The sequence below is a fragment of the Phytophthora infestans genome, genomic scaffold (assembly GCF_000142945.1).
Source record: "Phytophthora infestans T30-4 supercont1.9 genomic scaffold, whole genome shotgun sequence".
Lineage (NCBI taxonomy): Eukaryota > Oomycota > Peronosporomycetes > Peronosporales > Peronosporaceae > Phytophthora > Phytophthora infestans.
In genome coordinates, this window is record NW_003303750.1 from 497,769 (window position 1) to 511,414 (window position 13,646).

Genomic DNA, 13,646 nt, shown 5'->3' on the forward strand with positions numbered 1-13,646 from the left:
TCACTATTCTAGTTTCGTTTTCTTCCCTTTCCCCAAGCTCCCACGAAACTAGCAAGAAAGAAGTGGAAGGGATGCTTCGGCGTATTCAACAGCTTCAAGTCCAAGAGGACCACGCTCGCAAGTGCACGACAGTTGACGAGCTGCGCATTATTGCGACCAATCCGATTGAGGACCCAGTTCGAGCCATCATGCGCCTTTATGGCAAAGCACCATTTGCACGAGGAGTGCACCTAACGGTGTTCGATGACTGCAGCAGAGATGAGTTTGTGCAATCTAGCAAAGGTCTTCAAGGTTTGACGCATGCTGACCAGCAAAGCTTGATCTTTCGTGTGACGGTGTGGGGCGCTGATGTGACCGACTGGCATGTATGTTCGTGGGATCCTGCTGGAATTCTAGTTCCCAGTCCTCGTATTATTCACACTAACTAATGAGATCCCAGGGAAGCGATAACTTGCTTGCAAACTGTCGAAATCGCATCTAAACCTTCACTTGCAGCGTTTTCCGAAAGCTGTAAGATCGTAGCGTAAATCACATCCACATCCACTGAATCTCGAAGAGAATTGACGCTAAGAAGCGACTCCAACAACTCGAGAGTGACGAGAACCAGCTCGACGTCCTCTTCGTACAGAGGCCAGCGAGAGAGAGGTTCGTGTAAAGTCTGGGTGACAGTCTGTGGGTTCGTCTTGCAGAATGACACCACGTGGAGAAGCAGTTTACGTTCTTCTCGGATTAATCCACAGAGAATCAGGAACGAATGCACATTCTCGGACGAAACCACGGGATCCAGGAGGAAACTGATGAAGTCGCTGATCCACGGATGATTTTCCACCTGGTACAGTGCAAAACATTGGTTAGTTTAGCCATTTCAAGACACAAAATACAGCACACGTACCCGGAAGTCATCACTCTCAGCACAACCAACGAGCACAGTGGCGATAGCTTCAGTACGAAGACGCAGGAACTTGCCCCATTGAGATCCGTCTAGCATTGCAGGAAGCAGAGGCTCCATTAGTTCATTCGCTATTGGGTAAATATCCTCACGACAGGCTGCTGCAATTCGCGTAAGACCAGACACGATACGGTTCGCTGTCGACTTGGAATATCGATCCAGTTGATTGATAGCCTGACAGAGCGTCACGACAGCAAGTTGACGGCATGTTGCGTACTCTGCACTAGCTTCGGGAACTGTGGAGGCTCGTAAAACTTTACGCTACGCAGTACCGTGGAATTAATCCGTTGGGGCCGTCCATCCCTCATTCTATTCGGTATTCCCAGTATAAAAGTACACTAAATCCAGAGCTTCCCGTGCACCGCACGGCATTGTTTTTAATTTAAAAATTTGAGCGTCAGCGACAAAGGACTGCGACAGAGAAACAAAAGCAATTGAGCGATCTCCTACAAATAGCCCAGGCGTCTTCACTTTCCGACGTGATTCCAGATACCGGTTCGGCTACAGACGCGCCCGTACGGAGAGGTTGAGACAGCGTAAGTGACGAAGAGGAGAAGCGGGTAGCTCCCGACAACGAATCAGTAGCAAATGAGGAGTGTGACGATAGTGACGACGAAAACTCCACCCCAGAGTCAGACACAGATAGCAGCAGGATTGAGCTGCATTCTCAAGAAAGCGTCTCCAGCGAGCACGAAATAGAAGAGAATATTAGTATATATTTGATCGATGAAGATCTCCGAACACAAGTCACAGAGGTAATTCACGCCGTTGAGGGCGGAAGCCGTTGCGTGGAGGGCAAGGCTATAGAGCTGGAGTACCTGCTAAGCTCACTAGCCAAGATGTCCAAGTCAGAGCGAGCAACAAGCCTATATACGCTGCTAGTAACACTAATGGTGGCACCCACTGCAGAGCACAAGCGAGGAAAAAGCGTCCGCGAAAAGTTTCATTACTTTTTGCCCTCGTTTGTCGGTTGGTTTTCGCTCTCTGCTACGGGGTGGTTCAGCTTACAATTCAACGTTACAAGCCGTGCGTCCGTAGCGCCAATTTCGCCAGCCCCAACCACGGCAACAGTCGTAGCAAGTAGGTTGATCAAGTGGACGTCGTTTGGCTGGTCAAATGTGTCACGTCATTTGCGAAAGAAGTCGGCGAAGTGGTGCCCGTGCGGGTGCGATTGCAGAAGACAACTAATGGCACAGTCCAGAAGTACTATAGCAGTGACAAGCACACTCTTCTACCCGCTCACCTTACTTGGAGCGTCATCTATGATGAGATGCACAAGTTTGTTGAGCCAGGACTCATGGTTCGCGAGTTGGCCCGTTCGACAAAGCGAAACATGCTCTGACTTCACTGCCTCAATACCCGAATCCAATCTCCTCGCAGCAATGTTCGTGATATCTGCTCGATTTACTATTCTGGTATGCGGAGTGATATTACAACAGACAAGACGGAGGCGCTGGGACGTCACACTGAATCGGCGAGGCATATGCGATAAGTTTGTACTGGGCGATAAGGATCATGTTCATACACACAATGTAATAACTGCAAATTTTGGGAAAAGTTGAATTTATGGTAAACGGGCATACACGCAGAGACATAAGCTCAGCACACGGAAAATCATGCTTGTCTAGGAATGTACTACTCCAAAAGGCGAACACATCCAACGGGGCGGGGAATCGCCCCTCCAAGGGGTATTGTTGCGCGCTGGGTTCTGTGAAACTGAATTGGGACGGACTCGGAATACGATGGAATGCAGACTAATTGTCGGGGTGGTACACCATCAACGCGCTATGGGGAGCGATCGTATTTAACTCGATGCGTGCCGCATTCTTGTTGGAAGTTTCAGTTTCACTTGTAAGAAGGTACTCACTTATCCAACGCAAATAATTGTTCCGGTCAAAGCAAAAACAACTGCGTGATCATGTTTCTGGTTGCGCAAGTTGACATGGGGTGCCTCAAGCACGTTGATTATATGTTTTTTGTCAAAGGTCACACAAAGAACCCGTGTGACCAAGGCTTTGGGCACATCCGGAAGCACATCGGTAGTGTAGATATCTGGACGATGGAATACCTTGTGGAAGCAGTTGATGCGGCAGCAATAGTAGCATACTGTGCATGTACCACAAGAAAGTGGTATCTTTGAAACGTACAAACACGTTCTGACAGAGCTATACAAATTTTAGAATGATTTCAGCAATACCAGATTTTTTCTATGGACATGGGCAAGCCCGGTGTCATATCGTACCGAAAAGGACCCAACTCTTGAGGTCGTGGAAAAGGACTTGCGTCGAAAGTATATTGGAATCCGGACTCCTAAAGCGAAGGTTGTGCGGGTGATGACACAGCACGTTGAGGTTCAGCCAGCCCCACAAATCGCTTAGATGTTCATAATGAATCATAATGATAATCATTGTCACTCTGAAACTCAGCAGGAACGTAAGGCCGAATTGATAATATCCAGGATATTATATCCTGGATATTATCCTATATTAGGGTCACTCTGAAACTCAGCAGGAACGTAAGGCCGAATTGATAATATCCAGGATATAATATCTTAAGGCCGAATTGATAATATCCAGGATATAATATCCTGGATATTATCAATTCGGCCTTACGTTCCTGCTGAGTTTCAGAGTGACCCGCTGTACACCAAGCCAAGCGGTGAAGAGGACGCTAATGCTATGACCACAAAACAAGCAGGTCGGGCCCACTGAGCTGCACTGGCGGATGCGGCTAATGCGAATCAAGACCAGCGTGGTATGCCGGAGAACAATAGTGTGACCGACGATTTACCTGAAAATACCGACAAGAAGAAGCGTATATCTAAGGCGAAGATATCAAATGGAGCGCTAAATGCGACTGTTGCGGAAAGAGCCCCTTTGCCGGCACAGAAACAAAAGGCTGCAAGCTGCCAAACACTAAGTTTGTTGCCAAGAGAGATCTAGAGTGATATTAGGTAAGAACGATACCTACATCCGGTGGATAATCATAAGGCCCTAATTTCTCCGTTGGGGTCTGATTTGGGAAATTAGGAGATGCATGCTATTTGGCCATCGGATTATTCCCCGACAAGCTGTTTATTCCCTCCCCATGGGGGGGATAAAGTGCGGATTATATTCCGAGATAGGCACTGATTTACAAAAGACACCAAAACAATCTTGTGGCTGCGACGGAACACGGCGATGGAGCAGAAGAAGCTGCAGCAATTCTACTTCTGGTATGCGGGAGCGATTGCCGCGGGCACGGGACGAATTCGGGAGAACAATGCAAATTAGTTAACTGTAGCAAAACTTGACTTTGACGCGCTATTGACATCTCCGTGTTGTGAAGCTTGGTATCGAGGAAGTTTGTACTGTTCTCAGTGCAGCTTCGTCAAGATTTGTGACCTTCTCCGCCCTCATGCCCCTCCTCATCTATAGGCACATTTCAAAGTCCAGAGAATAATTAAACCCCTTCGGATTTGCACTTTCAATTAAAAAGCCTAAATTTAATCGTATTGCCATGTGAATTAGCCATAAAGGACGCCTCCAATCGATTCTTCGCTTAAAATGACTCCTAAATCACCAATAAAATAAATTTCAGTTTCGACAGAGAGGTATTTTTTATGGATGATGTCTTTCTCAGCACCACCTGCACCAATTTTTTAACCGTTTGATAGCTCAAACGCTAGACGAGACGCGGATCGTTTCAATGAATCGCGATTCGTACCTAGGTTCATTATTCTATTGTTAGATGATGTCTCATTATAAGTCATTATTGTATTTTTTAGTAATAAATTCTAGCATCGATTAACCGTGCTATTTGCTAATATGTTGACGTTTTTTATCGGCTAGTACAATATAGTTAGTTTGTAGGCCCAGCCGCTTGGCTTACGTGCAAGCAAAAACAACATGATGAAGATTGACCTGCTTCCTCGGAATTCGCGGTGGTCTACGAAGGACCCACGGACGCGCTGCGCCATCCGCAGGAAGCCGCGATATGGCTACGCATTCTGTATAATCAGCGGGTGCGACATCGTGCGATACTGCGTCGCTCTCTATAGCAGCTCAAACGCGACCGACTTCTTGAGGAAAAAACAAAAAACCGCCAGGGGATTTTGCGGAGGTGCGACTTCAGAATAGCCTGGCGAATGTAAAAAAAAGTTTGGACCCTGATTGCCCCCCCCCCACACACACCAAAGAAGAAGAAAACCAGTTACCCTCGCATGTTGACTGCCCGAAACGCCAAGTACATCGAGCAGAAGAAGCCGCAGGAGCGTAATTGATATAGAGAAACATCCTTCAAGCCCTTTTACCTTGCTTATCTTTGCATTTTGTACACTGGCGAATAGCGTGAGACATGGATACGCACAAATGATAATCTGAGTATGGTGCTGCTTATAATGTCGCACCCAGTCGGCGTAATTGCCCCTCCGGCTGTGGCCTGACACTTGGGGGTCAGGAGAAGTAGCTCGCGCAACCACACTCCCGTCTGCAAGCAGTCATCGATCAAAAGGCTGTCTCAGCCACCGAGGTCTACGAGTCCTCCGCCTCTTACCAAACTGCTTAGAAGGAGGAAGACGGACGTTAATCCGTGATCATGCGCAAGAAACGTCGTCTCCAAGAATTTCGTCAGGATTGTGATCATCGGTTCATTCTGCTATCGAATAATCAGCTAAAATGGTGAGATCCGGTAGGATGAATAATTAGCTGAATAGTCGCATTGCTTTAACGAGAGAAAAGAATGAGAGTAAACTTAGTATTGCACCATCTCCTAAGCAACCGCTTTATATCCATGTCAGCAGCACTTCTATAACAGGACGCACGCAGATACATGCCAGAAATGCAACCTACCGAATGGTGCTCTTTAAATTAATACCCGGATGCGTAGGCATCAATTTAAGAACATACTAGCACTGGTGTGATAAAGAAGAAACTGCAATTTGGATTCGATAAAGAACCCTGTAATTTGGATACTGTCCATTTTCGTTTGGAAATCAGATCACCGTATTCGTATGAGAAAGGTAATATATCCACTGGGATAGCTTTGCTTGCGCAATAGGCTTTTACAAACACACGCAAATTTAAAATACTGACATCACAAAATGAGGTCTGGGTTATGTAGCGTAGCTTATAGCGCTACTTCTGATTGCACCTGGAGTGATACCTTGTATCGTAAGTCCATGCGCAAAAATATTACTAAAGTAAAGTTTGTTCATCCATTCGAGGTGAATGAAACTAGTGGATTATCCTCGCGTACTGCGCATATAAACACCATTCTTCATTCCCGAACTTGCCCGCTCAAACCCCTAACTATGAGCTTAATCGACAGACAACAAGCGCCTGTTCCCCTCAACCACCATTATGCTGCACACCTTACACGGCGCAAAGCGAACCTTGTATTTATCTCCCCAGAGCCTGCCGTTAAATTCCTTCACGCCAACGTTAGCGCTGATCTCAACGCTAAGATTCCCATCGTGGGTGTTGATATGCTGGTTATCGCAAAGAAGAAATTTCACGGTGGCTGGAATATCTGCTTGCTACCAAAAGCCTCCATCCGATATCAAGAGCCTGATTATAACAATGGGTATCCGAGACAGGTGCGAAGCTGCGGATTGTTTGTCGGTGTGGAACATCAATCGTATCAACAGCAGCTAGGTGGATCCTGAAACCATTTTAATCGGCGCGGAGATCATTCCAGAGGATAAATAAGTCAACGTACCAGATAGCGGCGCGCGGTCGGGAGTACGACTACGGACGTTACGTTGATCAGCCGAACTGTGTGGATCTTTGTGGCCAACAATATGCTCCACAATACAGTGCGTGGCGCCCACCGAGTCAATTATCAGTGGTGGGCCTTCACGATCATACGGCGTACGCCCTGTACGTCCAGGGCGAGGTGGAGGCAGCTTCGAACGGTGCGTTGGACGCTCAGGTTGGGGCTGAGCGGGCGGAAGATCGTGCCTGGCGGGCTGAGCAGATCGCGTCGGAGCTTCGGCAGTCGAATCGGGAGCTGTTATCTCGCCTACGGGGATTGGAGACGCGTGTGCTTGGCTGTGCCCAGCAGGGAGATCGTCCGCGAGGGCTGACGGGTTTCTGGCGCGTCAGGCACGTCGGGCTGGTCGCCCGATGCATGCTCCGTCTGCTGGCCCGGGTCAGGAATCGTCGCAGGGAAGTACCGATTGAGTCGCCCGCTGTAAAATGTCAGCTGGAGTCTAAGTGACGACGGGATGTCCAAGGTGTAGGCGTCGCCCACAGACTTGGTTACTCGAAAAGGACCGATGAAGCGTGGAGCAAGTTTGTTGGCGCCGAGGTTGGTTACGGTGGAAGCGCGGATTCTCTCGGGCGATAGGAGGACGCCATCTACTATCTTGAATACATTCACGTTCTTTCGACCGTGCTTATCAGCTTGTTCCTTTTGCTTGGCTACTGCGTTCTGCAGTGCGTCGCGGACGAACCTTGCGATGGATTGCCTTTGCATGACGAATTCCGCAACTGCCAAGCAATCGGCAGGAAGCACCGAGGGTTTCGTGTATAGTTGGCCGTGGTAACTTCTTGCGCACGAATCTTGCTGCCTGGATCGATTAATTTCTGCGACGTCCATCTTGTTATCGGAGATGCAGTATGCCGAGGAGGCTCGATGGACTTTTTGGACGGAGAGCGAGTCAGGGCAATCGCACTGGCTACACTCGAAGATATCCCTGAAGTCGAGCGCGCTGGCAGTCCTGTTGGCACCGGTGAGGTTACCGGTGCGTGCTGAGACACCGGTTCACGTACCGGTGACGACCACGACACGGGCTCGTTGTCCGCAGGGCTGACCGCAGCTTCAGAATCCATTTCGACCGAAGGAGGTTCTCCCCCACCAAGGGTGGAGCCGCCCGCATCCGTGGGGTTACCCACGGCGAGGAGTGCCGAAACACGGCGAGCGTTGTTCACGAAGAACGGCGTCATACCCGGCGACGAGTGCTCGGCGTTGCTGAGTGCGAACTCGGCTAGCGGAAGGAACGAGCTCCAGCTCGTCTACGAAGTCGCGTAGCTGCGGAGAACGTCTTCAAGGACTCGGTCGACGCGTTCTGTTTGTCCATCCGTCTCCGGGTGTACCACAGTCTACATCAGCAATTTAATTCCCAAGGGCTCGAAAAGGCGTGACCAGAACGCGGATGTAAACCGCGGGTCGCGGTCGGACACGATAGACTCCGGCAGACCGTGGTGACGAAAAATCACGTCGACGTAGTGGGCCGCGGACTCTTCCGCGGTGATTGCGGGGCGGCTGCCACCGGAACGAGATGAACTATCTTACTGAAACAATCGACAAACACAAGTACACCCGTGTGCCCGGCTGTATTGGGCGGAAGCCCGAAGCTGAAGTCCATATAAATGGAGCGCCAAGCTTCCGTGGCGACCGGAAGAGGAGCGCAATGGAGCCTGAAACGTCGGAGACGGATTGACTCTCTGGAAAGTTTCACGTGTGCGGACCCACTTGCGTACCCGCTTGTACATGTGCGGCCAATAGAAGTCTCGCGACAGAGCCGGGTACGTCTTCTCGTGACCGAGATGTCCTCCAGTCGGGGCGTCGTGGTCCTCGTGGATTATGCGCGCACGTAGATCAGCGTCGTTTGGGACGACGACTCGAGGTCCATCGAACCTGTCGATGCTGTACTTCAGTAGATTGCCGTCCAGTCGATATCGACCGATCTGATTACGCGTAGTCCTTGACAGGGCACTTAGCGTGTCACTACTGGGAGCACACAGGTGCTTTATTATGGCACCGTATATAGGGTCATCATCGTACGCTGTAGCAATCTCGTCGCCCAACGGAAGCGTGGGCGTGGTCAGCGTCAAGTTGATGCCTGACGACACGCAGACCGCACATTCGTCGTCGTCCTCATCAGCCCCCTGATGTCCTAGCGCTTCACGGGGATCGTAGTCCGGACGCCGAGACAGCGCGTCGGCGAGAATTTTATTCTTGCCCGGCTTGTAGTGAACAACGAAGTTGTACTCGGAGAAGAAGGACAGCCAACGGGCCATCCGTTGCGACAAGTGAGGGCTCTTCATCGCTGTCTGCAGCGATGCGTGATCAGTGTAAACCGCAAAGGCCTGTTCACCGAGCAAGTACACTCTCAATTTTATCAGAGCGTACCGCATTGCCAGGAGCTCCTTGTCGTGGACTGGGTAATTATTCTTGGCTAGCTTCACTTGACGTGACTGATAGCTGATTACGCGTTCATGTTCGTCATCATCGAGCTGCATCAGCGCACAGCCAATGGCAAAATCGCTCGCGTCACAGACGACGTGGAATGGCTTGAGGCATTAGCAAGCTTCACGATTGGCGCAGACGCCAAGCCCTTCTTCACCGAGTCGAATGCAGCTTGGAGGTCCAATTTCCACTCCCCGATCACGTCCTTCTTCAGCACCGAGGACAGCGACTGGATCAACCCAGCGTCATTTTGCGTGTACTGGTGCAAGTAGTAGACCATGCCAAGCCACGGACACTACTCAGTGGGGCTTGTCGGCGTTGGCCAAGCACAGATCGACGATACCTTCTCGGGATCCGCGCGCACACCGTTCTTGCTCACGTAGCATCCCAACACCGGAATCTCCGGTGCGCAGAAAACACATTTCTTCTGGTTTGCGTAGAGCTTTTTCTCTCGCATCATCTGGAAGACTTGCCTCAGGTGTTTCAGATGTACTTCAACGGCACTGAGGTTGCCCTCAGCGCGGCTGTGAGCGAAGATGGCGTCGAAGTAACGTGGCGCGAAGTCTCGAAGCGGGCGAAGTACATGGGAGACCAAGCGATTGAAGGTGGCAGGCGCGCTCTTCAAACCTTGTGGGATCACGAGCCACTCCCAGAGCATCCCGCTCGGTGCACTTACGGCGATGAGAGGCACATCACATGCTCTCATCAGGATCTGATAGAATCCATCGGTCAGGTCGATGGCGCTGTAGATGACACTGCCAGCCATGGAGTCCAGTACCATGTCCTTCCGAGGGATCGGAGTCTGCGCGGGGATGGTTGCACCATTCAACTTGCTGAATGCGTGAGCAATACGCCACCCCCCTGTAGCTTTCTTCACACAGAACGTTGGATTGGAAAGGGGAGATGTTCTCTCACGCACGTAACCGCCTTTCGGCGGCCTTCGAAGAAGTCATCGATCGCTTCCACTTGATCACGTAGAAGTGGCTATTGTCTGATGACGCAGTACTTCATACCTGGCGCGAGGTCGATCTCATGCTGAACCCCACAATCCGCCGGTAGCTCGGCGGGAAACTCATCCGGGAAAACGTCGGCGAACTCACAGGCGGTGTCGTATACGGGATTCTCTGACTCCCGCAAGGCCTCCCAGGTCTGCGTTTGGAATCGTTCCTCTCGAGCAGACTTGGGCTCAGCACCTAGCGGACGTGAGCGTTCACTGTCCGCTGCGACGCTACGGAAGCCGTCGAACGTGTACGACAAGGACACGTCACGCCACGCAACGCGGCGAGCCTTGAATCTCGCCCGACTCATTCCGGACGCGGACGTTCTTGGGTAGTACCGACAAACACGACGCGCGAAAGAAGTTGTTGGTCGCTCCTGAGTCAAGGAGCGCGCGCAGTGGTCGCCGGCACCGGTGACGTGGAGGCTGACGATGATCAGTCTCGAGTCGCCCGGCGTAGTGGTTGCATTGGTGTGTGCTTGGAGCACCGGAGGTCTCGACGGTTGGGCTGCCACCGGAGGGCCCTGTCCTTCGTTAAAGCCAGTAGGGCGCCCCGCACCTACTGGCCCTGGTCGTTTTTTTAAATGAGCGACCGAGGAATGGTCCGGATCGGCGTGAGCGACGACGGTAGCTGGCGCGCGGCACTCCGCCGCGCGGTGACCTTTCTTCCCACAGCGGAAGCAAACGAGGGAACGAATGCTTCGCCCAGCGCTTCCGCGGTAGGATCCGCGACGTCGATTGCTTGACGCGTTGATGGCGTCGATATCCATGGGCTCTAAGGTAGACTCTCGGGCTGCCGCAGGTACGGCTGCGGTGTACCATGCAGCGACCATGTAATCCTCGCGAATCGCGAGTGCAAAAGCCTCCTCGAGAGAAGAGGGATCAGCTCAGCTGAGGCAGTAACGGGTCATACCCTCGCGCATGCCGAACACGAATACGTAGACTTGCGAGACCGTGTCGATTGGCTTGGTCACGATGCATGACGCCAGATGTCGCGTCTTCTGGACGTAATCGCGCATGGACATCTTCCCTTGCCAAAGAGCGAAGAACTCTGCGCAAACGCGAGACCCATCTTGCGGGGGCTCGAACGCGAGGCGCAAGTCACTCTGGAGAGCTTCCAGAGTCGGGAAAGCCTCGGGGTCGACAAGTAGCTTCCCTAGGTCCCCTTCTTTGGCCTTCCCGGCTAACCGGGAGGGGAGGAACTTTATCTTGGCGGATGACGCCTCGATGCGTCGCGAGGCGATAGCGATGTCGATCTCGCGGAACCACCGGTTAGTGGGAGCCGGTTTTCACCGGCGCCAGAATACGTAGACGTCTCCATCTTGACGCGAGGGAGTTGACACCCGCCGTTTCGCATCCGCGAGCTCGCGTTCCATCCACTCTTGTGCTGCAAGACGTTGCTGGTCGGGCGTCGCTGGGCTCAGCAGCGATACAACAACGGCATCTCCGGCCACCACCACGAGGCGGTGAAGCGCTTCCAACTCCACGCGAGTGAGATGGACGAATGCATCATGCTCCAGGGTCGCCCGGAGATCTGAACTTGGCTCATCGTAGACTTGGTCGTTGGAAGGACTACTAAGTGCTACCAGGTGTAACGGGGTAAGAGATACCGTCACTAGCGTACGCTATAGTGTGGAGGAAGCTCGCAATAGTAAAACCAAGTCTCAGGTTTGTGTCAAATTCAACTCTGATTTTGTTAGGACCAGGACGGCTACTCCTGGCCTCGTGTGAGCCACTCAAATACGTGTCTATACCTGATTGGTCAATAAGTGAGTCTGGTTCCTCACTATCAACCAATCGGATGATGACACATTGGCACACGCTACCCGTGTACCACGTTACCTACTTATGTAATAACTAAAGAAATATCTACCTACTTATGTAATTGGAGTTGGGCCCATTACATGTACGACCTGCGATAAAAGGAAGGGTTGGCTTTACTCCAAAGCTTTGGTGTTTGCCATACGAGGTTGGTAGCACGGTAAAAAAGGAATTATTGAGATACTCGACGCTTTCATGGTTGCTCCGTCCTTCTGGTCTGCAAGACCGCATGGTAAACTTTCTTGCCTCCGTATACGCTATAGATAACCAGGTGTGCAAAGGGAGAAAACGAGATCTTGGGTTCGCTTCCGGCGAGCACTACACCCCGTGAAAAAGTTAATTCGATTGTGACTTCGATAGCGACAAAGAAGCAGCCGGGGCAACCGGTCATGATGGGCTTGTCTACTGTTGACCATGGCGGAGAACTGTTAGGCGTAAGCTTCGATCAATTAGCACGAGATAAACGAGATAGAGGCGTGTATAGCGCAATCGTATGAAAATTACCTCAGGGGACCGTGGTGGTGGTGGTGCAAGAATCGGCTAATCTGACAGCAAATGAGGTGGAATACCTAGAATTGGTAACATGTTTCGATCTTTGGTCGAGTATGGACAAGGGATGCGTGATCATCTGTGGAGCCACCAGACTGCTTATCCGTTCGATGTACGGCGAGATCGAGTTCAAGGCATCCAAACCGACTCGACTTCGACTGCAGCGGGGCCGCCGTAGCTTTAGCGTCAGATGAAGACGTTCGACTAAAATAGTCACTAATACTAAGTTCCCTATCCAAATGACACTTACAGCCCACCACCAAGGCTCAAAGGTAATACCTTAACTTTTATGTTTCAAAACCAGAAGTGTTTTATATACTATTATTGCGGCGAAGCCAATGTATCTACCGAGAGACCTTGTTAACTCTCCAACTTAAGTACTGAGAGGATGTTAGCTCCCCGGGTACTCCGCACCCCCGTGTGATCCACACCATGTAACCCCGTTACACTCTACCCCACTAAGATGAAAATATTCCGTTCTCAAAACTTCCTCAGCAATGACACGTCTTGTCAAGACGGCGGAGTTTTCACACCAGCGTTGCACAACTCCGCGAGCTCACAAACGCCTACGCATCGTTGATGCCCAACTTTGCGCGTCGGCTCACGGCCCAATGCTCCAAGCGCACCGCGCGTCTTGTTTTCAAGCGATCTCAGAGCTAAGTGCGCGCTCTACGCCTACTCAAAGAGCTGCAAACCACTTAGAGCTATGCTCTTGACTTATCCGAGTCGTCGACAACCGCTCAGCGGTTCAACACTCGCTTCACAAGCGATAGGTCGGTGGCCCGACCCCTCCAGGGCGTCGCCCTCTCGTTCCATGGACGATTGTCCACGCTTGGATAAGCTTAAGGGCAACACCCTTTTAGCTCAATGGTTGAGCGTTGGCTTTGGAAGCCACAGGTCGGACAGACGTACGGGCATCGCCCATATAGCTCAATGATAGAGCTCCGACCTGGAAAGCCAAAGGCCAGTGGATCGAACGCAGTCCGGGGCACCCCCACTTTCGCTGCTACAGCGCATCCACATTTGGATCATGCTCAGCAAGCAAGTTGTTTCAAAACAACTATGCGTCTATCGAGACGATTGTGCCTGAACCTTGTTCAGCACAACACGTATCACCTGCTTCCTTCGGAGCCATGTCCCTAACACCACGAAATCTTT

General features: G+C 51.2%; 2 protein-coding genes across 2 annotated transcripts; one reads left to right on the plus strand and one right to left on the minus strand.

Moving 5' to 3' along the window:
- Nucleotides 1-424: 424 nt before the first annotated feature.
- PITG_05786 (uncharacterized protein) lies at nucleotides 425-1,275 on the minus strand (the record flags this gene model as incomplete). Its single annotated transcript, XM_002997991.1, has 2 exons — nucleotides 425-829; nucleotides 893-1,275. The coding sequence occupies 2 exons, from the start codon at nucleotides 986-988 to the stop codon at nucleotides 425-427; spliced, it is 501 nt and encodes a 166-aa protein (XP_002998037.1).
- Nucleotides 1,276-1,675: 400 nt separating this feature from the next.
- On the plus strand, nucleotides 1,676-2,291 carry PITG_05787 (uncharacterized protein; the record flags this gene model as incomplete). Its single annotated transcript, XM_002997992.1, has 3 exons — nucleotides 1,676-1,704; nucleotides 1,988-2,029; nucleotides 2,162-2,291. The coding sequence occupies 3 exons, from the start codon at nucleotides 1,676-1,678 to the stop codon at nucleotides 2,289-2,291; spliced, it is 201 nt and encodes a 66-aa protein (XP_002998038.1).
- Between the last annotated feature and the right edge of the window lie 11,355 nt (nucleotides 2,292-13,646).